The following is a 26,982-nucleotide window of genomic DNA, read 5'->3' as shown; positions in this document are numbered from 1 at the left end:
AGAACAAAACACGGCCGTGAGCATGTGTACGTGCACGTGTGCGTGTGTGTGTTTTATCTTGTTAATTGTCATGCACACACACACACACACACACACACACACACACGCGCGCGCGCGCATGCACCCCGCATAACAAAAGACAAGTTGAATAGCGGCAACAGCAGCTAGACTCGATACGCCGGGTCATCAATTGGCAGTAGCAGATTGCGGCAGTGAGATGCAATCAATTCCACTTTACAATTGCCTTGCTTACTTCTTCCCACTGTTTTGGTAATTGTAATTGGGATGAATGGCTTGTCAGCCCTAATAATAGGCATTGTAATGTAGCCCCCATGCACTGCAAGGACGGGGCCTGATCTGAATGCATTATTAGCACAAAGCAAAGTGCAACAAACAACTCCCTGTTTTTTGTGGAGCTTGTGCAAAAACAACGTTGTATAGCTGTGTAACTCGTGCACTCTGAATGACTGAGTGACGATTCACCCCTTTCACGTCCGACACCTCCGATGCCAAGCGCCGTCAATTACACTGTCAAAGTCCAAGCCATCTCAATGTAACTCAAGTGGAGATAAATTGTAGGGAGAAGAAAAACGTCAGCCAATTTCTGTCATATGGATATGGAGCTGCACAGCGAGAGGTCTCTGTGACATGACATTACATGACCATTACTTTGAAGTTTACTTCGATATAATGGGCTTGATTTTGGCATAATTATATACTAAAATAAAAGGGCAGCGATCTGCATGCCGCAGAGACAAAAAAAACTAACGTGCACTTTTCCTAATTGTAAACTAACACAATCCCATTCATCCAGGAAAGTGGTTGGATAAAGGTCGACATTTCATGTTTTATCGTAATTGTGGGGATATCTGGCCCTCATAATTATTGAAACACATGCACGCACGCATGCCATTGTGCACACATTAGTACACAGTTGGGGTCAAATATGTAATGGTGCCAGGGTGTGTGTGTGATTATCCGTATGAGACTGGCCATAATGAGTTTAGGAAGCCAACATGGTTTTAACGATTTAGTGGCTGAGCCGAGTCAACCCACCTGCAACTGTGCCATGATGATGACCTTTGTGAAATGACACAAACTCCCTCCATTTCTGTTTGAGTTGTAACACCCAATCAGATTGCTTGTACTGTACTGTACTGTACTGTGCTGTGACAGACAGATTGACTGACTGACTGACTGACTGACTGACACCTTGACCTTTATCAACAATACAGAGCAGCAGTGAACGGAGGAGAAAACCTGTTGATATAACAGGCCATCAACAGTTGTCTAATATGTCTATCATCCGTGCTCTTCCCCTGACCACCACCTCTGACCGCCTGCCTCGCCGCCGTCAATCCATTAACCTTCATTAAGAGCCGAGCGGAGAGAGAGCGCCCCAGTGGATCCACGTAATTGACACGGCGGCCGGCCTCCAGTGTTAAAGACAGCGATAGGTTTACACTGGGCCGTCCCACTGGGACGCTCAATCACATGCATGGTTATTGATGTCATTGACCCCACCCACCCACGCATTAACACACAAACACACACAAACACACATCTGACCCTGCGTTTGAATTCTGATCAAAGAAAGAAAGTAGCAAAACAAAGGGTATATATTTATTAGTATATCATATAATTATATAATATATATATATTCCAAATGTTTTATGTTTCTGGTTTCATGATTCACCCGGACCGTGGATGGATTGCTTCTAGGCTTAAAATAATTGATATAAATATTAAAAAAAAAAATGTAAATCTCTGTGCGTTCATACTTCATACCTGTCACAGCCATAGACATATGAATGGAGATATATAGTAACTCATCTCTTTTGAATGGTTTTCATTTAGTTTTAGTCACGTTTTAGTCAACAGGATAGTTTTAGTCTACTAAATGTCATCAGATTTTAGTCGACTAAATCTTCGGTTGATTTTGTCGACTAACATGTAATTTGTCGGGCCTTGATGCCGTCGTAATGACAGATTTTTCAGTTTCTGAAAACAGCCTAAAGCTCACAGCGCGTTGCGCTGTGACGCGCTGTGAGCTTGTAGATCTGCGAAATATATTTCCAAGTATAAAATTACTCATACTGGATCTCTTGTCCCTTCCTAACATTTTAGTCTAGTTTTTATTTGTTGATGAAATTGTCAATATATTTACTTTAGTCGTAGCTTAGTTTTCATTTATTTTCCATTTAGTTTTCCTCTGTGAAAAAAGGTATAGGCCTACAGTCGACGAACATTTTCCGTCATAGATTTAGTCGACGAAATCAACACTGCACTGTGGGAACCCACGAGTACAGGGAATGCCACAGGTTTGATCCTTTGTTCATCCCCCCCCCATCTCAAAGCCCCTAGCCTGTCATGTCTGAGAGGTAATTTTGACATTTTTTTTTAAGATTTTGAAGTTTATTTGCCCATGAAGCTTTCACCTTCCATGACCACCATCATCATTCCATCATCTCAGAAATGTTTGATATCTGGAAAAAATTCTAAACATGAATTTAAGCACATGCTACTGTCTGATTTGACTTCAGTCATGCTAGTGCTAGCCTATCATGACTCAAACAGGTCTCCTGTCATGACTATAACAGGTCTCCTGTCATGACTATAACAGGTCTCCTGTCATGACTATAACAGGTCTCCTGTCATGACTATAACAGGTCTCCTGTCATGACTATAACAGGTCTCCTGTCATGACTATAACAGGAACAGCCACAGAGCCACTTCAAAATCTGCTTCCAAAATGTCCTTTTCATCCGTGCGTATACTTGGTCATGATGCACCGGCCGTGCATGTCTGTCTGCTACTGCAGCAACGCCATGCAGAACAATTTACCAGGGTGAGCTCACCATCAGTGCTCACATGGTGCCTGCTGCCTTCTATACTCAGTCATTCTCTATCTCTCTCGCTCTCTCTCTCTCTCTCTCTCTCTCTCTGCGTGCCTATTCATCTTATTCACAGCCTTGCTCTGTCTCAAAAAGGAAAAAACAAAAGTGTGTGTGTGTGTGTGTGTGTGTGTGTGTGTGTGTGTGTGTGTGTGTGTGTGTGTGTGTGTGTGTGTGTGTGTAAGATAATTTGTCAGTTTTGTACTTGGCAAAATGAAGCAGACAGAATTAGGTGAGATAGAGAGAGAGAACACACCCACAGCAAAAGGATTGCAGGATCAGAGCTCCCCTCAGTGGCATGCGATGGTACTGCAGGTTGTGTGTGACTGTGACTGTGTGTGTGCGCGCGCGGGCGCTTGAACAGTTTGGCGTGTCCCTGTGGTATAAGCTTGATAGGCAGGCAAGGACACTCAACTTGACCTCTCATCAGTATGATTCCCCCCCCATCACACACGCACAAACACACACACACACACACACACACACACACACACACACACACACACAATTCTGCCCATGCACGCACACACTCGTCCCCCCATACACCCCACCCTTAGGCATGTACACAGAGAGGCATTCCCTCTCCTCTCCTCTCCGTTCAGTGACATGCTGACCTGCCATCGTAGATGGCTTGCAGACTTCAGCACTGGTGACTGGGCTGGTACACACACACACACACACACACACACACACACACACACTTGAGGCAGCGAGAGAGGCAGAGAAAGGAGTGGAACCATATAGCGTCATTCTTCTCAGCCTCCTAGAATGGCTGACACAACGTGGTCACATGCGGTACAAGGACAGCACCGTCAGCTCATGCTCGGCGTAGCCATTCAGTCCCTGCAGTATTCACCACTATTATATTTTTAGATCAGGATTTAAAAGGCGTGAACATAGCAGATCTACACGCTCACAACGCCTCAGTATAGGCTATTTTCACTACTTGAACACATTCCAATTATGGTACGTTGGTTGGTTCCCTATTAATTGATATACTGGTAGTCTTTTCAGTAATACGTTAGTGGTTAACTGATGGAATGAGATGGACTACAAGACAGATTTGACTGATTTGACTGTCCAAACAATACTGAGAGATAAATAACATATGGAAAATAAGGTAGAATTGCCTCAGTTTGGTGTCTTGCTTGGTTAATGCTATAGCTTTGATGAGAAATGCTGACCTGTATGTGGCAGCATGTTTCTTTTCTTCCAATGACACACATCATCTATCTAGATCTGCTTTATTCTGCCATGCTTTATTTCACTCAAATGGAGTGAATAGAGAGAGCAGAGAGGCAGGTGTCATCATGTAGTAAAGAAAGAGCGGGTCAGCTGTGGGAAGGATTATATAACCTACTGACATGGTTTACACTTTTACTTTGACTGATTTGGGCATCCCTCACACACACTAGATGTGAGTGACTTGGGCATCCCTCACACACACACACTAGAGGGGGAATGCCCACTATTTGAAGTGAAACTAAACCATAGAATGCCAGAAAATGTCAAGTCTTTGAGGAAGTCTTGCAAAACAGCCAAAGATTTATACTATACTTGATGTGTGATTGGTTAAGTCCAATGTTTCGATTGTCTTTGCCGTGACAATAGAAGGTCAAACACAATGATATGCTGTCAGTGTTAACTGAGGAGAAGCTGCTGTATCTCATGCAGAAATCAGCAGCTGGTGGAAGAAGTACTGACATTCTTTACTTAAGTAAAAGTACCCCAATGTTCTGTAACAAGTAAAAGTCCACTATTCACTGAGTGATTGAATTACTATTTACTTGAGTAAAAGTAAAAAACTATATTGTCATCAAAATATAGGCCTACTTTAAGTACCAAAAGTAAAAGTAAACTAATTGTGCAGAATGTATCATTTCACAAGTTCAGTAGGCTTGAAGTTGAAGTGGTTAATGTACGCTTTGTAATAATAAAGAAAGTCTCTAAGTTTTCAAATAGTGGAGTAAATGTACAATATCTGTCTCTGAGATGTTAGAGGAGTAAAAATAAACCTATAGAAAATTGGAAATGCTCAAGTAAAGTAAAAACTAAATGCAATTTCAATGATGAATGACAGTACAGTACTTAAGTATGTACTTAGTTACTTGACACCACTGGACATAATGGGGGGGATCAAGCATCCTGCATCCTCCCTCCTTCCCTTCCGGGACGGCTGGCAGTGTTTTGATCAGTCTGGAGCATCCTAAACCTAGAGAGAGAGAGTCAGTGATACGGTAAGCAGTGTCTGGGCCTGTCCGTCCCGTCTGTGTGTGCTTAAGGAGCCCGGGGTCCCACCGGGGCCTCGCAGGCAGCCAGGACGAAACACGAGACAGGCTGACAGGCTGCAGCGTGCGCGTGGCACAGACAGGCGCACATGCACACTCATATGTGTGTGTGTGTGTGTGTGTGTGTGTGTGTGTGTGTGTGTGTAGATGAATATAATCGCTCTCATGGGCGGAGTGATTGTGTGCGTGCGTGCGGGGGTGTGCAACTGTGCACATGCGTGTGTCATATGAGGGAAAGAGATAATGTGTATAAGTGCAGGCACATGCAACTGCAGGCATGTGTGTATCCGATGTTCACACACATCTAAATCTAAAGAATAGAGGCCTATCGTTGTGTGTGCGTGTTACGTGTGCGTGCACATGCAGGGACGTGGGGTTGCTCTGCGACTCAGACAGAGTTTAGCGCTACAGTGAAAGAGGACAGTCTGAATGGAGGAAAGCTTCTCTTTTATTCCCTATCGTGGCTTAACGTGCAATGGAGCTCAACACGGCCCGGTGTCTGATGCAAGCTCAACCGAGGGGGAGAGAGACATTTGAACGCCTCAACATACCCACGTCTCTCTCTCTCTCGCTCTCTCGCTCTCGCTCTCTCTCTCTCTCTCAGACCGTGCATGGTTGGTTGCGGCTTTGTGGATTAATGGAACGGATCAAACTGATTTGTTCTTGTTTTTTTAGTGTTGATTTCAGCTCTCCCCCCCCCCCCCCCCCCCCCCCAGTTCAGCGTGAAACAGGCGTTGCAGGCCTTTGATCTGCAACGCGGAGCCGAGTTCACCGAGGTTCCTGCACTCCGACGGCGGCAGTGTGTCGTCGTGGAACAGATAACTACCTGCTCGTATCTCAGATGATCTCAGATCCGCCGGGGTTATTCAGATTAAGCACAACAATAATCAGATTAATTTAGGTTGCTCAGAAATCATCCTTGTATTTCCTCCATGGCAAGTACAAATTAAGGGCGGCAGTGCATGGCTCAGGCCAGGGTAGAATTGCCGGTTGGGGAACTGGAAGGTTCCCAGTTCGATCCCTGTGGGCTCCCCCCGTCGAAGTGTCCTTGAGCAAGACTCTGAACCCCTAATTGCTCCCGTGTGTGTGATCTATGTAAAGCGCCTCGGATAAAGGCGCTATGTAAATGCACCATTTACCACCATTTACCAAAGGGCTAGCTTTTTTTTCTTTCATTCATTGACATTTAACACACTTGGAAAGACACACTGCTCAGACACGTGTAGCATTTTCCACTTACATTCCGCTGTATGAACACGCACGGTAGATTGAATCATGCTGTAGAACAAAGAAGCCACATTCTCTCACAGAAGACACACGTGTTCTCATTTCAAAATGCACGGTCGGCGTCACGAATATTGAACTAACTAATTATGAAATGAAAAGCAACCTGGAGGTGTGCTCATCACCAGACGAGTATCCTAAAAGAATGTTGTGCTTTAGCTGTTGAAAAATAGCAGATCTACAAGCTCATATGAGCTTGTAGGTCTGCTATTTTTGAAAAATCGTGAAATGTTTGACTATATATTCTTTCAGAGCGAACGTTTTCAACTCACAGCTTTGTTTCTGAGGGGATTCCTGGAATAACATATGTTCAGGTGGTCGATTACATATAATCTTTGGGTTTCTTGACATGAAATATTGAGCATCACTGATATAGAAACATGGGTTTTTCAGAAAACTGTCAGGATTTAAAAGACATAATAACTACTGTTTTGACCGCGACGGAGGCATGGCTCTCACTAGTACGTATGGAGGTGCTATTTCACCGTGTCTGGGTCGGGCTGGGCATTATTTACTATTCTGTCCATATCGGGTTACAACTCGGCCGGGGCTGAGTCGGCTCTACCGAACTTCACAACTCTCCGTGGTGTCTCCCGTGGCTCAAGTTGGGTAGAGACGGCGCCCCTCCGTCATTGTCTCTATAGGGAGGATTTGTACGGATTTTGGGGGTTTTCTAGTGGTGCCTGCATATTAAGTATTTCTGTGAGATCTGTTTTCTGTGCATGATACCGCTGTGTGACGAATAGTATACATTAGGCCTGACCTGTCTCTCATCATTCTATGATCAAAGCTTCATAACATTATGTATGGTGACAACTGACAAGGTGTTATATGACAATTATCTTGACCTTTTCATCGCCACAAATGAGCCATTTTGGATTCTCGAGTGAGATCTAATGAAGTTGCATGTGGCCTTCTGTTGGGATTTTATGAGGGTCCCTAGCCCCTCCTATGTCCAGCTTTGAGGGTTTGTGTAAACACTCACATTGTCCTAAACACAAACAATGAATGCCATTGACAATGAATGGCCAGTTTTGAGTGTTTGTGTATCACAAACATTGATGACAAAAGTGAGGACGCAAATTGTGATTGGCCGGAATGAGATGATATATGGTGATAAGAGCACCCCTCACTTCACACTGATGTAATATAGGCCTACAGTCCATTAAGTCATTGCAAACACGCATGCAAACACGTGTGAATCACAACCCCGTTATACAAGGCGCTATACAATTGCACCATTTACCATTCATTCATTCATTCATAAAAAACCCCTGAAAAGAAACGTATTCATTACAGTCGTTTTGGAGTCCGTATACCCGGTTCATAAACACATTGTGTCTGTTTTGTGGTCTCCCCTTTTAAAATGGTAAATGGTGCATTTATATAGTGCCTTTATCCAAGGCACTTTACAATTCACCCATTCACACACACACATTCATACAACGATGGCGGCAGAAACCATGCAAGCACTATAGCCAGCACATCAGGAGCAATTAGGGGTTCAGTGTCTTGCTCAAGGACACTTCAACACTAACTCTGGGAGAGCCCGGGGTCGAACTGGCACCCTTGCGGTTACCATCCAGCCACTCTACCCCTGAACCACCGGTTGTTTAAAAGACATAAGGGGTCAGCAGTCATTCCCACGGTGCTACATTAAATGACACACACTTGTGGTCGATGGCAGTGCAGTTACTAAGACATGCACCATATTAACCATGCTGAGCGGTGGGGCGGGAGTCGCGGGACTCTGTGCGTGTGCGTGCGTGCGCGCATGTGCGATGAGCACAATACATGAGGAGGCACAATGGGAACACACACGCGCCGCACACATGCATGCATGCACAAAATCAATAGATAGATCATGGATGCGTGGACACTCCCCTGTCTGTTTATCTCTTTCTCTCCCCCTCCACCCCCTCCTTGCCTGTCTGTAAGCCATCACCAACCTAACAACTGCAATTACCCCCCACCCCCCCATTCCCCCCACCCTCATTCATTCTCATTCCAGCCTATACCTCAGGCACGAAAGAGGCTGCCAGAATTCTAAAGGGATGGTCGATCAATTCTTCTGTCTTTCTAATACGCCCCCCCCCCCCCCCACACACACACACACACACACCCCACCCCTCCCTATTTCCTGCTCTATATTAGTCTCCCTATATTTCAGGATGTAGAGTGTGGCCATCTTGGAATCTCAATGTTCACTGTTCAATTTCCCTCCACTCTGTCTTGTTGTTGCCATAATCCCATGCCTTCTTACTCAGTAATTCTCTCTCTCTCTCTCTCTCTCTCTCTCTCTCTCTCTCTCTCTCTCTCTTGCTCTCTCTCTCTCTCTCTCTCTCTCTCTCTCTCTCTCTCTCTCTCTCCATCCATCTCGCTCTCTTCCTTGCTGGCAATTTGTCACTTAGCAACGGTGTAGAGTGTAGACGGTGGTGTGAGCCTCTAGCATAGCACGTTTTTTTATTTTTTATCACATACAAACCTAGATTCAAGATTGATTCAAGATTGCTTTATTTTGTCATCATTTCCAACTGTAGCAGCAGAAAAAAACGAAATTACGTTTCTCCTAGTTAAAAGACAGCACAGGCTCATACAATAATAAATTATCAGTGCAAGACAATACTAAGTATAAATAAGTCCTAAAAACTACAGGGATCCATAAAAAGATTAATAGAATAAAAACCATTTAAAACCATTAAAAAAAAACTGAACATGGATCACAGTTCATGTCCTATATCTGCCAGGGAGGCTAGAGTTCAGGAGCCTGATTGCCTGGGGAAAGAAGCTTCTCCGCATCCTTTCTGTCCTGGCACTGATGCTCCTGTACCGTTTCCCAGAGGGCAAAAGGGAGATCAGGCTGTGAGAGGGGTGGGTGGCATCCTTAGTGATACCAGTTGCTCTCTTGATGCACCTTTGCTGGTATATGTCCGCCAGGGAGGGCAGCGAGGTACCAATGATTTTACTGGCTGTTCTCACCGTCCTGTCCAGCTTTTTCCTCTCCTCAGCCGTGCTGCTTCCATACCAGGAGGTAAGACAATAGGTGAGAATGCTCTCAATAGTGCCTCTATAGAACATGGTCAGGGCTGGGACAGGCAGGTCGACTCTCTTCAGCTGACGGAGTGGGTAGAGACGCTGCTGGGCCTTTTTAATGATGGCAGTGGTGTTGCTGCTCGGGGCCAAGTTGTCCGTCAGCAGCACTCCCAAAAAAGTGGTGCTTTTTACCCTCTCTACGGCTGAGCCGTCGATGGTCATAGGATGGTGCACAGTCTTTCAGCACCCGTCCTGGTATATTGTCTGGTCCAGTAGCCTTTCGAGGGTTAATGCTGGAAAAGGCCCTCTTAACCTCAGTGGTGGATAGCTGGGGCACCTGGTCTGTGGGTGAGGTTGGAAATCTCTGCACCTCCCTGTCATTTGTGGCCTCAAACCGTGTGTAAAAGGCATTGAGGTTGTCAGGAAGTAATGGATCGGTGGGGGCTGGCTGCGAAGCAGGCTTGTAGCCCGTTACTGTGTGAAATCCCTGCCACAGTTTCCGAGTGTCCTTGTTGTCATTAAATTGACTTGCCATCCTTTTCCCATACATTCCTTTTGCCTCTTTTATGCCTCTGAACCTATTGTTGCCACTGGTAAGAATTATATAGGTACTGTAGATCGGGGCCGTAAAGATGTATAATGCACTTTCTACCTTTATCCATTAAGACATGAGAACAGATTAAATGTCTTCTAAATGCTGGCATTTTTCTGAAAAACCTGTTTCTTAGAAACCATGTTTCTATGTCAGTGGTGCTCAAACTCTTTCATGTCAAGGAGCCTCAGAATTATATAATGTAATTGGCCACCGACCCCCATCTGAAAATATGTTGTTCCAGCCTCCAGGGACGCCCAAGAAGCAAAGATTTGAGTTAAAAAGGAATATATATTCAAAGATTTGCACACATTTTCAAGTATTTTCAAAAATAGCAGATCTACAATCTCGAGTGCCGCGCTATGAGCATGTAGATCTGCCATTTTTCAACAGCTAAAGTTTAAAATAATGGTTAAAGTGGTTAATTGCTAATTAGGCGACACAGATGCGTCCTCAGGTCTAAATGGATTTTAATGGTGGTTCTCAGCCCGATGTTTGCACTAAATACTATGTTAGTCTTCTATGCTAGTCATTTTACATATTCTACACCTATTAAGTGTAGAATATGTAAGTAAGATGTATCGTGATAGTTGATATTGTTAGTTGTTAGATATAGGATTAATGTTGTCTACAGTAGATTGCGTTGGATCAATTGATGAGATGGACTGATTGATGATATCAGCAGTTAATTTGATAACAATGTAATGTACAGGTCAAACAGTTGATGAACAAACACCCTTTGTATGATCGACACCGTTGGTTACTGAAGCCCAAAACGCACTGCTGTCGAAATAAATAAAAACACACACCTATGAGTGTTAATTATTATATATTATATATTAATTATTCTGCCACCACATGCATGTGTAAAGTTTCCTGACTCCACCTTGCACAGTTGTGATGTTATAGTGTTGACAGAATTATTATAAACACCTGGCAAAAGTGCAAAACACTTTTAGTTTTAGTTTACTGCTTACACGCAAACGCACAGTGACACACGCACACACATGTACGCAACACAACGTATGCACACACACACATACAACACAACGCACGCACACGGAGAGAGACTCACAGGATGCAAACCACACTGTCATGGCTGGTAATTAACACCACTAAACGTGTGGGTGATGAGTGCAATATAGCAGTACAAAAACAAGACTTACCGGTACTTATGAATAAATATATATTTAATATTAATTATTTATTATAATAAATAAAGTGTGTGCAAATATTGTACTTTCTTTAGTTAGTTTAGTTCTTTAGTTGCAACCCCTTACAGTATTATGGCTGTAAGCAGGCTCGATATTGGTAATTTCAACTACCATTGCCGTTAGACCTGTAGACTCACTCCCCAATTCTCCCAAGACTGCAACGCACTTCTCATCGGGATCCCTAGCAAGAGCATCCAGAAGCTCCAGTACATTCAGAACAGTGCTGCTATAGGATCCTGATGAGAGTGCAGAAATACTAACATATCACACCCATACTCCATTCCATTCCTGTCTCCTTCAGGATAGACTATACAGGGTCTGCCTCCTCACCCATCAGTGCATCCACAGCAACGCCCCTTCCTACCTAAATGTCAGCAAATGGTGGTTTGTGGCTCAAATGCAGAATACATAATGCAGAGGTTCCGGGGACCCCCAGGGGTCCTTGAGGGAGTTCCAAGGGGTCCCCAGCTAAGTGATAGTTAGGAACCAAATTGACCCTCATGGTTCTGTAACTCAGAGTGTACAAATGGAATCAAATGAACCCTAAAATAAGTTTGTATTGTTTGTATTGGGGTAGAAATGCCATTAAATCGGGGTCCGTATAGTCTAATTCGGGTCAAACCAGGGGCCCTAGAGCCGTAAACGTCTTCGTCTACGTCTTCTCCTTGGCATATATTTTCAAATGGGGGGTCCGCAGGCTAATGAGTATCATTTTGGGGGTCCTCGACATAAAAACGTTAGGGAACCAATGACATAATGGACCTTGATATGACAAGGGTTGAAAACCACCGTACAGAAAAGTGGAACATCTATAGCCTACGTTCTACCTTGCCACCTTTCTGTCACTGGAAACGGGTTTCTTCTACAGTACCTCCTCCACACTTACACACACACACACACACACACACACCACGGATTAGCTTCCACCAGCCACACATTTGAGTCTGCCATTAGCATCTCAATAAAGGTTAGCGTAATTGGTTTAGCGCGATAGCATATCGAAGCCCTTGTAACTATATCTAAAATGCCATTTTCGACTGCATGGGCCACGCCAACGCATACAGTAACGCACGTTTACTGCGATGACACGGGTTGCTATTCCCAGCAGGCGGGCTGCTGCGGGTTTGTTTGATGTTCAGCACTGGCGTCCTAAAGCCTTTTGCCTTTTAATGACACCCCATAACACCGCTGTAATCCTCACCTCGTTTACAGCAGATGACATTTTGAGCATTGTGTCAATGTGCAGCAGCCCCCAGGAGTCTCTCTCTTTTATGTGTGTATGCGTGTGCACGTGCGTGCGTGTGCATGTGCATGTATGTCTGCGCGCGTGTGTGTGTGTGTATTTCCCTTCTGGGACATTTGACTTGGGCACGGTACTACAGTACATTGCTTCATAGAGTGTTTGACACAATTCTCCACAGTTGATATTAAACATAAAATTGACTACACAGTTATAGCTACACTACCTAACGTTTCACAAATAGGAAATAGGAACTCAAAGTAAAGTGCTATTGTACTGTACTGATCATGAACAAAATGAAAATGCACTGCACGGCACACCCATCTGGTTGGTGGTCAGATGGTTGGGATTGGGTGCATTTTTGGGCCTCAATCCAGGAAAGGTTGGGGCCCAAAAAGATGAGATATCAGCGGCATAAACAGACTGTTTGTTTGCCAGGTTCTCTCTCTCTCTCTCTTTCTCTATCTAGCTCTCTCTCTCTCTCTTCTAGCTCTCTCTCTCTCTCTCTCTCTCTCTCTCCGGCATAATTGCAGTGACATTTCATATGTGCTCCTGAAGCCTGCCTGCCAATCTCCATCGCTCTTTAAGAGAGACACGGGGGTCTTCTTATTGCTGTGCCAAATCTACCTGAAAGACCCAAATATTATTATTAAGCTGCATCCCTCTGCCAGGGCTTATTTCTCACTTACTGTATGACCACCTTGCTGTTACATTTTCATACCTTATGTACTGAAGCAAAGAGGCGTGCCAATATATCGATATCGCGATATATCACTGCAATTTATATATCGTATCGTCCTCCCAATATGGTGATATTGATTATTTAGTACTACTAGTAGTAGTAGTATACACATTCGATATATCGATATTTTAATAATCGATATTGATTATTTATCGCGGGAGGACATATCGATTTATATCGCAATATCGATATTTCAGCACATACCTAATCGTGAGGTACCCATATCGTCCCACCCCTCTGATGTTTTGAAGTATGTGCCACGCACGCACACACACTCGTGCGCTCACCCACACGCGCTCCTTTCTGGCTCCCTTCTGGCTCCAAAACTATGGAATGCACTTCCCATTACAATCAGAACTGCAGACTCACTCACAATCTTCCGCCGCAGTCTGAAAACGCACATCAATGCATGCATATCAACTTATGCAACTTAAATAGCACTTTATGTAGACATGGCACTCTACAGTGCATATAGTTTCCTTAGATAGATATTCCACTTGCATGTTTTTTGTTCTTTCTTACCGTAAATCTCTCTGGATTAAGAGTGTCTGCTAAATGACGAAATTGTAAATTGCACACGTAAACTGATGCATGCGTACTGTGCACATATTTGCACACAATTTAGATGTGCTTGCTCATGGTGGCGGCCCTCGTGGACCACGCCTAGTATTGACTGGCTGTCCCGTGTGTGTGTTGCTAATCGTTATTCTGGTCTACAAGCCGCATTACCCTCGGTTACCTTCTCGTCTGATGAAAAATAGAGGCCACTCACTCTGCCGCCCCTCCCCCTGCCGCTGTCCCACAATATAGCTTTCATCACTTACTCTTTAAATGGCCAAATTGGAAATTTATAGCAGAGCGATGGCCGGCCTTACAACTCTCTCTCAGCTCTGCGATGATAAATCTGTCCGGGCCGAGAGACCCCCCACCCGCGCGGCGCCCCCATTGATCATTTTCACAGCCCTCCGCCATTAAATATTTATCCAGCTTATTCGCCGGTGGTCATAGTTCAGCAATGTCCGCTGCGACACATGTGTAAAGATCAAGTCGATGGTCGTCGGGCGCCTTGTCGCTCGCTCAACGTCGAGCGAAGCCTCCGGTGGGTTCTTTCTTTGCTGTGTTGACGCATGCAGCGAGTGTCACATTCTTTCACTTTGACCAAATACTCTGTTACTTAAGTTGGGGTACCGTTAACAACCTGTATGCAGGCAACATGTACAACATGTCATTCTGCTTTGAGTGGCATGTGACGCGTCAAAACAACGTTGTTTTGCACGACCCTTTTCCAAATTTGTTGGAAAAGTGCATATAAGTTGTATACCCCAAATTTCAGCAGCTGTCCCTGTCACAAATTGAGAAGTGATAGTAGACACACATGTAGACATACCGGTACACATTATGAATAATTTGTGAAGAAAGCTTTAGTGGTGAGCATTTATTTTGCAGATTTGCCACACATTTTGCTACCTTTCCCTAATTCAATGTGTGGACAACCCAGGAACACAACCCAAAGCAGTTTGTCTCCAGTCCCGTAGCATGAATACAGGCTTTATATATTTAGACCATGCAGTCAAACCTTTTCATGTCAAGGATTTAGGAGTGTTTAGACCCCTCCTTCTTCAATGCCAGTAGGACAAAACTAGGTTGCAAAAACCACATAAAGAATAATAAACTTTATTTGTACATGCACCTTTCATGGCATGAAATGCAGCTCAAAGTGCTTTACAGAGCAGTGGAGAAAAAAATGAAAAGAATGCAAAGGCATAAAACAACATTAAAATAATAGCAGTAATGCAATACAGTGAGGACATGAATAACTAAGTATTGTAAAAGCTCAACTAAAAGCAAGAATGTATAGAAGTATGTCTTGAGCTGTGCTTTAAAGATGTCTACAGAGGCTGCCTGTCGAAGGTATAGTGGGAGTTAATTTGTTCCACGAACTGAAATGAAATTAAAGCAATTACACACAATTCACATTTTTATCAGTACAAGATCTCACCATGTCTACAGCCTATTGTAAGAAGCACGACGGAAGCAGTGACATGCGAATCCTCGTGGGGATATTTGCATCACTGAGTCACTGCAGGTATTTCTGTGACCTGCGTCGTTTTCTCCTCCACTCTCTCGCTCTTCTTTTTTTGCTCTGCTGCACCGTCCACTTTTCATTTCACTTCAAAGATCATCAGACATTTTCGAAGGATACATTTGTCCACCACCGCACAACCGACGGAAAGATAACGCCGGGAATACAGACATCAAAAAGTAAAACGACCGATAGGGGATCTGGAAGCATCCGAATATTACACTTAGTTAATAATCTGTCCCTCCAACCATGCAAACGCCAACGTGGCAGTTTAAGTACAAAGTTGTCGTCACCTCGTCACGTCTGTCTGTTGAAATAGTTAAATCATTGTTGTGCATCAAATCTCTTGTGCTCAAATCTTTTCATCAGCTCACCGGCTGAGTGGCGTGCCTGAAAATTCACACCCACTGCTGAAACGTATTTACCTAATTGTTGGATTTAATGGCGGCCATTAGACAAAGCAAGCAGCATGTGAGCACAGCCTTATAGATCAAACAGTGGGCGTTGTTGCAGCCTCGTGCACCGGCCTCTCGGGTAGTTCACCACCTGTGACTGTCACGCAAACACCCACACTCATAGTAACAATGCAGGAGCACGCGCGCGCGCACACACACACACACACACACACACACACACACACACACACACACACACACACACACACTTAATCATGGACACTTCTACTGATACCATGGTTGTGGCAGGGTGGATGTTCTTGCATGACGTCTACATTACAACCATGATGGATTTCAGGGCTGCATGTGACAGTATTCTCCTGATGAAAAAACCTGTAGCGCGACAGTCTTCTAATGAAAAGCTATCATTACGCCGCTAATTGGCAGTGAAGGTTAAAGGGCCACAAAGCTGTCAGCTTGATCACGTCATGACTATTTCTGTCAGCAGTGTCATTTGTATGAGGGGCGTTTTGGCCCCTCCTATGTCCAGCTTGTAGCGTGCGTGCAAACGCAAGCGTTGGATGCCATTGACAATGAATGGCCAGTTTTGAGTGTTTATGTAAACACAAACATTGAAGACGAAGGCGAGGGCGCAAATTCTAATTGGCCGGAATGAGATGATGTATGATCGATGTACGATAAGAGCGCCCCTCACTTCACACAGGAGTGATTTTTTTCTCTCTCTGTCTCTACTGATTCTGCAAATAAATCACCACTTACACACACTTACTTATTTTTTTTCTCCCCAAGGCCTCTAGACATGGATCTTTGTTGTTATGGGCGGAAAAAAAGAATAAATAAATTGTATATCTCTCTTTCAGAAGGCAGACGATCGAACAACAGGGACAGAATGCATGAGCTAATATTCCCTTTCATTCCCTTCTCTACCCTTCTCTGTCTCGCATCGTTCTCGGACAACACCGATGTTTGCCTCCTATGTATTGTTTGTTTTTGCACATCCTGTAATACCGGGAATTGTTTTTGCTGATCTACAAGCTCACAACGTGTTGTGTTGCAATGCATCAAGAGCTTGTGGATCTGCTATTCTTGACAAAATGTTCGCTTATTATTATTACATGCCAGAATTGGGACGCAGTGGTTTTACAGACGGGTAAAAGGGCATGGGGCTGAAGCCCCCTTTGATGTCTGTGTGTGCATGTCCCTGCTAACAAGTGGGAACAATGTTGTTGTTGTTGTTGTTGTTGTTGTTGTTGCTTAGGGCCTGACCGCCTTTCCAAGTGATACAAACACCAAGATTGGCCACATCCACAGCAACAAAAAAAAAAGAAAGAAAGAAAAAAGTATAGGGGTCTGTTGAGCTGGGCCCCCCCTACCACTGACCAATCACCAGAGTGATTACTAACATCTGTTTCCTCACCCCCACCCTTCAACGACCTCACCCATCCACTTGAAACAACACCCCCCCCACCCCCACCCCACCCCACCCATTGAAACTGCCACCACCCTTCAATGTGGAAGTTGATTTGCTAACTCTTGTCTCTTTTACTAACAAAGCTTCAGAACTCTTCCAATTTGGATTAATTTCTTTTTTTTTGTGATTTATTCTTTTTTTTTCTTACCTCCTTGTTTTACGACTAACACTGTCATTCACGGAATGTGACATCTGTTGTTTTCTCTACTTAACTTGCGATTTATCGTACTAACAAATATATTGTTGTTTTTTTCTATTCTTTTGGATGATCCTTGTTAAAACTAGCAAAAGCACGTTTTACAATTAATTTCTTTATTTCTTGATTTGGATGATTTTTTTGAGAGATTGAAATCAGGTTCCGAATATATTCTTTTTTTGAATTTCCCTTTCAATTATAGAAGGACTTTTTCGGTTGGGTTGGTTTCTCTTGAGAAGAGAAGCTGTCTTTGTGACAGGGCGACGCCCTTTTCTCCTCTACGCTCTCTTTTTGTTTGGTTCGGGTTGAGGACGGTGTGTTTGTTTATTGAGTTTTACGGTTTGTCATTATTTATTTTTCTTTCTCCTTCCCCCTGTTTTCTCCTGAAGCACGCAGGCATCGGACACGCTATGGTAAACAAACTGCATTATATGGTAGATATCACTCTAATTGTCTTATGCTTTGGTTTGCCCTGGGTTGGTTTTCCGTTTCTACCACTTTCTATTCTTTTTGCTTTTACTGAAAAACCGTCCAATCCGCCATCAATTCCAAGGTAGCTGAGATACTCCACCTCTCTATTTGTCTTTTCTTTTAAGCCCTCTGTTATTGCTTTTTATGCCATCCGATACCCTCCCGTCCCCCTCCCGAAATACTTTAATGTGTTCATCCCAAAGAGGTCTGCCCTAAAACAATTAAATTCAGCAAATTTTGATAATTTTATTTCCTTTCGTTTGTTTCTTTACAGTTTCTCTCCCATTTTTTTTTTTTTTTCACTTTGAAGACTATCCGTATGAAGAAATAAAGAATATTTACAGTACTAAATTCATAGACGTACTTCTCAATCAAGTACGAGAGAATGTGTGAGATGCTTTTTCCTCAGTTCATTCCTGTTTACTTCCCTGTTTGTTTTTTGTTGAAGACCCTTTTATGGAGTGAACACGCGCAGCAGACTTCCTCAAACAGAGATATACCCAGCTGCGTCGTGGCAGCAGCTCCCGTGGCAGACAGTAAACATGCAGTCGTAACGTTGCCATTGTTTTACATGCTCAGGAGAGAATTATTGACCCTCAGGATTTTTGTTTTGTCCACACGGACACGGCATTCTTGTTATCTTTGGTTCCACCGGGCCTGTTGGTCACGAACCTGCTGTCTCGGCTAGTTATTATATTTTATGGAGTGATGGGGAGTGTGATTTAGAGGCCACCGTGCAAACAGTGGCCTACACTGTATACAGTGCACTCATTAATTGACTACCTTAACAAGAGACTAGTGCCCTGAACTTACGGTATAGAAAGTATTGATTAAAGAAGCAATAATGTCTGTGACACTTTTTAAGGGATTGTGACATTAAAAAAAATAGTTTTTGTAACTTTTCTTATTTTTTTAGGTTTTCTGAGCTCACACAAAAAAAAGCTGAATTTTTAACATTCAGTAGATTTTCTGTGGTCTGTGGTTTTCTGTCTCAAACAACGGCGCTGATATGCCTGTGGATTGTGAGTCCACAAGACTCCACAAATCCCAGATACTGACATGACATAAGAATTTCCCAGCAGATGTCACTGTTGATGGATCTTGCCTGTTTTCATTGCAGCTCAAAAGGAGAAAACCCCAGGCCACGGAAAAATCCACTGAATGTTCAAAGTTCAGGTGGTGCGGGTGTAATTGAGGTCATAAAAGAAAAACTAAAAAGAAAAAATTAATACATTGCATGCATACATACAGTATTTGCAAAGTGTGGTGTTGAGACTAATTTAAGTATCTTTTAGTTAGTTTGAATGTGTGCTAACGTACTTGATAATGATTGACCTTACTTGCTGCCACTGGACCTGCTGCGGATGGTTGGCAGTGTTTGATACCTGTACAGTAGGCTATATACTGTGAACAGTATATACATGCCGGTATATCTCTGGGAATGTCTCGACTGTGCGCGTTTGACTCCTCATTAACACTAACACTAACACACAACTCTGTATACTTCTAAGTTTACTGGCCTCACCCTATGCATGAAGAGACTTGACTTCCCTAAATCTCTTTTGTTTTGTTGTCCTTGATATACAGATCGCATTGAGCATATATGTATAATGTATATATTTTGGCTAACATATATACATACATATATCAATTGTCCTAATACTATCAATATGGCCATAAAACATTTTGGACTCTTTATTTTCTGCTGAGTTGATTTTATTTGTTTATTCCCCTTTATCTTCAATAATTATTTACTAAAAACGAATAACGACCTCATACCTTACCTTGCTATAACACAAAAAAAAGAATCCAAGGAAAAATAAGAGAGGACAGATGGCTTTTCATTTTCTCAGTGAATAGAAGACTCGAGCGTCAAGCAAACCATTCTGACCAATCAATCACCATGCAGTGGGAGTTGGTGGAAACAGTTTGGTCTAAGAAAAAATAAATAAAAGAAACAATGTCTCTTTTTCTTTTACAGAACGCTCGATCAATCTTGGCCCAAAACATGACAGAAGTGACGAAGCGTTTTTGTAGGTCACATTGAAAACATTGCATTTAGAAGTGGGGAACAGTCAAAGCCATTTTCATAAGATAGATTTTTTGGAGTATGAACAAGAATCACTCTATTCATTGAGACAAATATATACCCCCTCTCTCCTCTCAAGTTTTCTAATTCTTAAAAAAAGAGAAACCCCTCTCATTTTCCCGAATGGTATCATCCGTGATTGTTGACATTGATCCCCCCCCTATACCCCCCCCCCCCACCCCCACCCCCCCCGAACGGTATCCAGTGGTTGTTCTGTCCTGCATGGATTTGCATGCTGCTATTAGCTAGAACCTGACACCAGCATCCTCACAGGGTGCGACAGCTGCTCTAGACCAGAGCGTGTCAGAGTTTTTGCACGCGTGTCTAGATGTTTTAAATTATTTCCGCTGCATTATTATCTATAATAAAACCCTTTATACCTCAAAGCTCCGTTCCTTTCCCATTTGTCTGGTGTTGTGGTGCTCTCAAATTTAATTTGGATTCACTTCCCCCCACTTGCTGCATCATGTGTCAACCGATTTCTTTCTTTAGTTTTTTTTGATAGCTCATCTGTTTGTGTCGTGTCTAATGGAACTGTGACTCCATTCCCATTACTTCTGTCATCTTGACATTTAAGTGCATGGCTTGTGTTGTCACCCTACTAGCTTGGGTGGGTGGAATCATTTTGTTTCTTCTTTAACTAAACCTGTGTCACATGAAAATAACTCATAATTCAGTCCAAATCTGGAACTGGTTTGAGCAAATCAAATTTCAGAGCACTTTGAAAGAATCCTCACCTACTACTACTACTACTACCACAAAATTTACTAAAACAAACTAATCTACTGTTTGAATCAAACCTTTGTTGTAATAACTGTACTAACAAACCATTTTTGTGTCTGACTTTCCCTTACTTACTAAAGTACTAACCGATTCCGTTCACCCTCTCCAACCCCTTAACTCTTCCAACACACGACAATAATAAAATCCCTTGGACGTTCAATGCTTTAAAAAAGATCTCACCAGAGGCCCCCCCCGACCCCAAAGAGTAATTGTGGCCCTCATGCCCTTCCAAACCTAAGGATGTATAGCTTATAAGCCAAAGACTCCACGTCCACAGTTGAAGGGCGGGACCTTCTTCTGCCATGAGGCCTGTATGCACCGGGTCAATTGTAGTCAGCTGGCTGCCAGACACCTGTCGAAGGATTCCACTGCTGAAAGGAAAACTACTGTAGGTCTTGGCAATGACCTATATAAGGAAGAGAGATGCCAATGTTGGGTTTGAAGTTCAACTTCTATAACATGTTTTGCTTAAAAGGACATGCTTTTGTGCTACATTTCCAGCGTGTGAACTTTTGGTGTATCATGTCATGAAATGTTGTATACAGATTGACTAACTCCAACCTATAACACATTTTCCGTCCTAGAGGCAAGGGTTTCTTTTCAGTGGGTAAGTAATGATCATTAGTCTGAGGAGGCCTCCCTTGAAAATACTGGGATGAAACACGGATAAGGGTAAGTGTAAGTGATGCAGTGTATGCAGTATTGTCAAGGTAAGCTTCTCTCCTCCTCTCTGCCTTTGCATGGGTTATTGAAGTCATGCATCAAGGCAGAATTGCTGAAAGGTGCCAGTGTTTATCCCAGGGACAGGGGTGTACTGTACAGGTTGTTGTTGCTGAATTTAGTAGAGACTGCAGGCTTAGTGCAAGTAAAGACTCATGAGGAATTGCATCTGAGCCAGATCTTTTATTTTGGAGTGCCGTTTTGTTCCACTTTGTTGGTTTATGAGCAAAGGCATAGGAATCCTTTGAGAACGGAACACACATCCTCACAAACAAAGAGTCGGCTCTCTTGCATCGAGGCTATATGGCTGACTTAAGCTGCCAGCAAGGTATGCTTTGATAAATCTCTGCGGCGCTCCTAAAGACATGCTGCATGGATTCACGTTGATGCACTCCTTCATGGAAGCAGCAGCTAGTTGATTATCTTTTTTCGTAGCCTCTTTATTCATTTTCCACCCCAGTCAGCAACTGCATTTGCTGCCAGACTACTGAAATCAATGACGACAGTAATATGGGCATTAGAGTTTGCTTCAGTTCGTCTGTACGTTTGGGGACAACTATGACTGTTCATGTGCCTGCACATGTGTGATTGTGTGTATAATGCGGACGTGTACACACTTTTGAGTGTGACATGCTTAGGCCAGTGGTTCTAAATGTGGGGTCCAGGAACCTTCGAGGGTCCTTGAGGGAAAAAATGTTAGAGAATTCTGAATGAACCGTTTTCTTACCTTAATCTGATGTTGTTATATCCAATAATTAGTGAAATATTAACAACAAGAGCGCAGCACAGCTCAGGACCAGTGTGTGTCACCCGACGTGGCCACAGTTATATCCGTCCCATGTTGAAGTGACGTGAGGGGATCCACTCGATGGAAGTCCTCCCCGCGGTCAGCCGCTGTCCTGGAGTGATGCAAACCCTCTAACGGTCAATGAGCCAGTGACACGCTCAGCTGAGCGCAACGCACAAAATGCCACTCATCCGCAGCAGCCTGGCTGGCCTGCAGGAAACCACAAAAGCTGCCTGATGTGAACTGGAGTACAACTGGAACAACTCTTCTTCACGCAGTTGGCTCTGTGTGAGGGTGGAGATGGAGATGGAATCATTGAGGGATATATGGGTGTATTGTGAGCATAAGTGATCTAATTTCCCCAGCTGAGGTTTCACACAAGAAAGGCATTATAGGTAGATACTGAATTCTTGGCCTGAGTTGAACTTTGCCATCCCTGCATGGCGTGTTTGGCTGTGAACAACTCTCGGGCGGATTCTCTCTGATGTATTTGACACATGGCTCTGCAGCACAGAGCCCTTTTTGCTCAAGCAGGATGTTTTATCATTTGTAGAGCAGCTGGCTGAAACGTTCAAAAAAGGAACTTGGTATAGAGGTTAATCAAATGTGCTATATCGAGTCGGCTCTGTTTGGTACTGTTGTATCGTAAAGGAACATTTTTCATGTTGACTGCTGTTAATCGCTGACAGCATTTAGTGAATTGCATTGGGTCCAAATGACAGTGGATTCCAGCACATCCATTATACGGTGGACTGTTCAGTGGCTGGTTAATGCCTTCAGCCACATCCCCCATTGCTTGATTGCCATTCCAAAAATGTCACGTGACACAATCTGTTTTCATTCAACTGGAATGAATTATGCCTCAGCTTTGTGCATTGTGAATTATGCCAGGATATGTGTGCAATCAGCACTCGAACACATCTGTATCCAGAGAGAGAGAGACAAAGAGAGAGCACATTTTAGTTTAGTTAGTACAAGAAGGAGTGGGCTGTCAACGGACTTGAATGTAAATCAAAGGGAGTCTGAAACTGCTCTCGAGCCAATAAATCAATTTCACATTATTATCTGTAGGATGACAAGGTGATCAATTTTGCCCCATTTTCATTACTTTGGTCCGGCAACAATGAGTCTGAGAGATTCATGACGCGCGGCTGTTGAAAAGTTGCAGTTTCATATATACACGCCTATAATGGCTATTGTGTCCGTTTCAGTGTGAAATAATGGGAAGAGCTTCGCCCGAGACGATGCTTCCACAGACAAGTTGAAGGCTTCTGTTGAATGTGTGGAATAGATTTCTGTTTTAACCACCTAAACCATATAGTGCTTTGTTGACCAACATTGAACAGGGCTCCGTACTAGGCCTGCAACCTTTTTCCCCCTCAAATCTCTACACCAACAAGAGCAGATTTACTGTACAAGCTAACAATGTGACACATGTTTAGCTGAATGCTCGCATTATGTGCATGCTAGGTTTCATGTGGTCAGGTCACTCTGGTATATCAGATCTGCTCTCTACAGTTAAGTCAATGAATGGAGAACAACCAAAACTGGACATGAAGGAGACTGATATTGTATATCACTTTTTTTATCCTAATCTGACATAGTGCATCATTCACTATCTCAATTCTAAATACCGTACTGAGCATTTTTCCATCAGATGCTGAAGACAGCCCTCCTCATAGGAAGTTAATTGAAGCTGCCCCCCCCCCCCATATCAATCATGAGACAATTGCCTCCTATGTGTGAGTGAGGCCTTAGATGTAGTGAGTAGTGACTGTGTCCATGGCTGCTGAACGGACAGCTCCCTGTATGTTAGATGTAGTGACTGTGTCCATGGTGCTGAACGGACAGCTCCCTGTATGTTAGATGTAGTGACTCTGTCCATGGTGCTGAATAGACAGCTCCCTGTACGTTAGATGTAGTGACTGTGCACAGGGTGCTGTACTAGCTAACTCAGCAGCAGCCAGACGGTTTGTTTGACCGGTGCTGAAGTGACAGCTCCAAAGCAGCTGTTATATTTTGTATTTATTTTTAAAATAGCACATTCATCAGAGACCCCTCCAACTTATTTGGCGACCCCCTCTGGGGGCCATGACCCCCAGCTTAAGAACCACCAAACAAAAATAGACTTCATGTGGAGAATACAAATTACCAGTGTTCATCCTCAATACATGTTATATTAAGTCTTACTCTTTAACTGGTGTATAAGACTTATTTTTAAACAGATCCAGTATAAGGTTTCTTTAAATCTTAAACCTATAAGATAGGGATCTGTTGAGCTTGTTATAGCCTATATACACTATATACATATATCTGGCCAATGGAAAGAAATATATATTTTTGGCATTGTTCCTATATTGACAGTGCTACTCTCTGTCTGGTGGAAACAGCCCAGACAGTTATTCCATCTGCTCAGACATTGTAACATAATCAATTCCGAGGTGACTCAGGTAATTGTTTGGAGCTGCTTTTGATCTGCTCAGGATCCGTCTGCAATCCCCCCGCTGTTGACCTAAGGGCCAAAAGCATATTGCACAGAGTCAATATGACTTACTCCACAAAGCTGTCTCTCAATACACTGGAGGATATACACACATCTTGATCTGTGTGTAATCAGAGGTATACACTGCCTTGTGGTCACAGTATAGCCACAACACTCTTAATCCAGAGCGACTTACATTAAGCAAGAACAAAAAGCATGGCAATACATCATATACATACAAAGTAGTTATCATGAATCATACGTAGGCCTAAGCTAACAACGTAACTGTGGAATATCTATAAAATGGAACTATGCATATATAATACTATAGTGCTAGGTTTACATAAAATGCTATAAGTCTACATAAATGCTATAAGTCTAAATGCAATTCTTTCTAAGTTACATAAGTTGAGCCTTTGCATACGTACTGTACTGTACTGTACTGTACTGTACTGTACTGTAGGAGGTCGAGGCTAGGACAAGTACTACGGAAAGTGCTATGGGCTAAGATGGAGTCTGAAGTGGTGCGTTTTCACAACAACAAGTTGTCCCTGTTGAGGTATGGTTGCTGCTGAGGTTGCCGTGGTGTAGGTAAAGAAAGAAAAGTAGTTGTGCTTCTTCTGGATACTGCCCTTGGTTAAGGCAGTGGGTGCTCAGCTTTTGAAAATAACTCATAAACCAACTAAGTGGAAAAAGCAGCAGCGACATGCTCATCGGGAGCAGATGGGGCTTCAGTGTCTTGCCCATGCAGTGAAAACAAAACAACAAACGAGTGAAATTGGAAGTGATGCCACAAATAAATTGGCAAAGAAACTAGGACTAAAGCTCGTGAATGGGTACGTGCCTGAAAATGTATTTTACATTCATTTAAGTGTGGGAGAGACAGGGAGACCCCTAGCTGTTACTGAACAAACACTCGACAGAAATGATTACTTTCTGAACATTGAGGTTAAGGTTTAAGCGTTTGATTTGTTTTAACCAAAACAATGTCACTTACGTAAGTTTGTGTAAGGTTGAATAATAATGGTAATGACAGGGATCACTTTTCAGCTATGGAGCTACTAATGGTTATGCAAATACGTTCTTAATTTCAAAGGGCATGCCATCCCAAGTACAGTGCGTGAGCGACAGGTAGCACAATTGTGATTTCAGATAACATTTAGTCATGGCGAGCTGGCACGCATGTGGAGACCTTGACTTTGTCCTGTTGGCTGTTGAATTATAAATGCGACAAATAGCTCTCTTTGAGGCTAATTGTGTGTGTACCAAAACACATTTTCAACTGAAAAATGTATCAACGTGAAATGCATATCAATTAGCCATTAGCCTTGCACAATGTTTTTTTCCCAGTGCAGTTTCATCCGTCTATAGCAGTGGTTCTCAAACATTTATTTGAAGGATGCTAAGTTGGTATTGTCTCTGTCGGGTGGAAACCTCATATGTCCAATACTGTTACTTTTCATGATTATTATATATTTTTTAAATAGCGCGAGTAGCAGATCCCCAATCTCAAAACATGTCTCTTTGTGTCGCGTGTCAAGCTTGGAGATCTGCTACTGTCGATACTATTGTGAGACGCCGCAGTATGATCAAGTAGGCATGCCTAAACAAAGTTAGAATATGGAGATCAAGAGGTTTGTTGTGGCTTCAGGGCCTCCATAACTGAAGCTTTGTAAATATTTGGGAAAACGGGCAATCTATAAGCGTTTGATCTCTGAGGTAGATCGGCTATCTATCTTATCTTGGCTAGCTGAAGAATACAACTGGCCTTACATTTCTAAACTGTTCCTCCTTTTGCTGGGGGACCCCTGGGGATCCCCAGGCTCCACTTTGAGAACCATGCAGTGCTCTAAAGAAGCTAATGGAGAAGGCAACAACTCCACGTTAATAGCTTGACATGTCTTGACTGTTGTTCAGCAGACATTTCGAAATGCTCACTGACCCAACTCCTGCGGGTCTTGATCAGTCGCAGCGAGGAATTACAACTAGCAACCTGTGATGTATTAACACTAACTCTGGCCAATGATGCAAGTGCTTGTAAGATTAGGCCACGGGACATTGCTCTGGTTGAAGCATCGGCTCACTGAATAATTCCCAGTGTCCCGTAGGACTCCCGTAGTTAGCCTTTGTTCATTTTGTGAGACTATTTGTTTGTTTTGTTGCGTTTGCATTGTTTCTCTGGCATCGTCTCAGCAGG

The 26,982-nt window shown here is 43.2% G+C and overlaps 1 protein-coding gene across 1 annotated transcript in view; it reads left to right on the top strand.

Moving 5' to 3' along the window:
* nrxn2b (neurexin 2b) overlaps positions 1-26,982 on the top strand; it is a gene marked incomplete at its 3' end in the record, with an annotated part of 769,013 nt that overhangs the window by 260,347 nt on the left and 481,684 nt on the right. The window contains exon 6 of the mRNA XM_080791852.1: positions 17,843-17,866. Within this exon, the coding sequence (XP_080647978.1) occupies positions 17,843-17,866 (24 nt within the window). The remainder of the gene's footprint in view (positions 1-17,842; positions 17,867-26,982) is intronic.

This window comes from Protomyctophum bolini (assembly GCF_963924005.1).
Source record: "Protomyctophum bolini genome assembly, chromosome: 20".
Classification (NCBI taxonomy): Eukaryota; Metazoa; Chordata; class Actinopteri; order Myctophiformes; family Myctophidae; genus Protomyctophum; species Protomyctophum bolini.
Note: the sequence above shows the minus strand (reverse complement) of the source record. Positions and strands in the feature narration are given on the sequence as shown.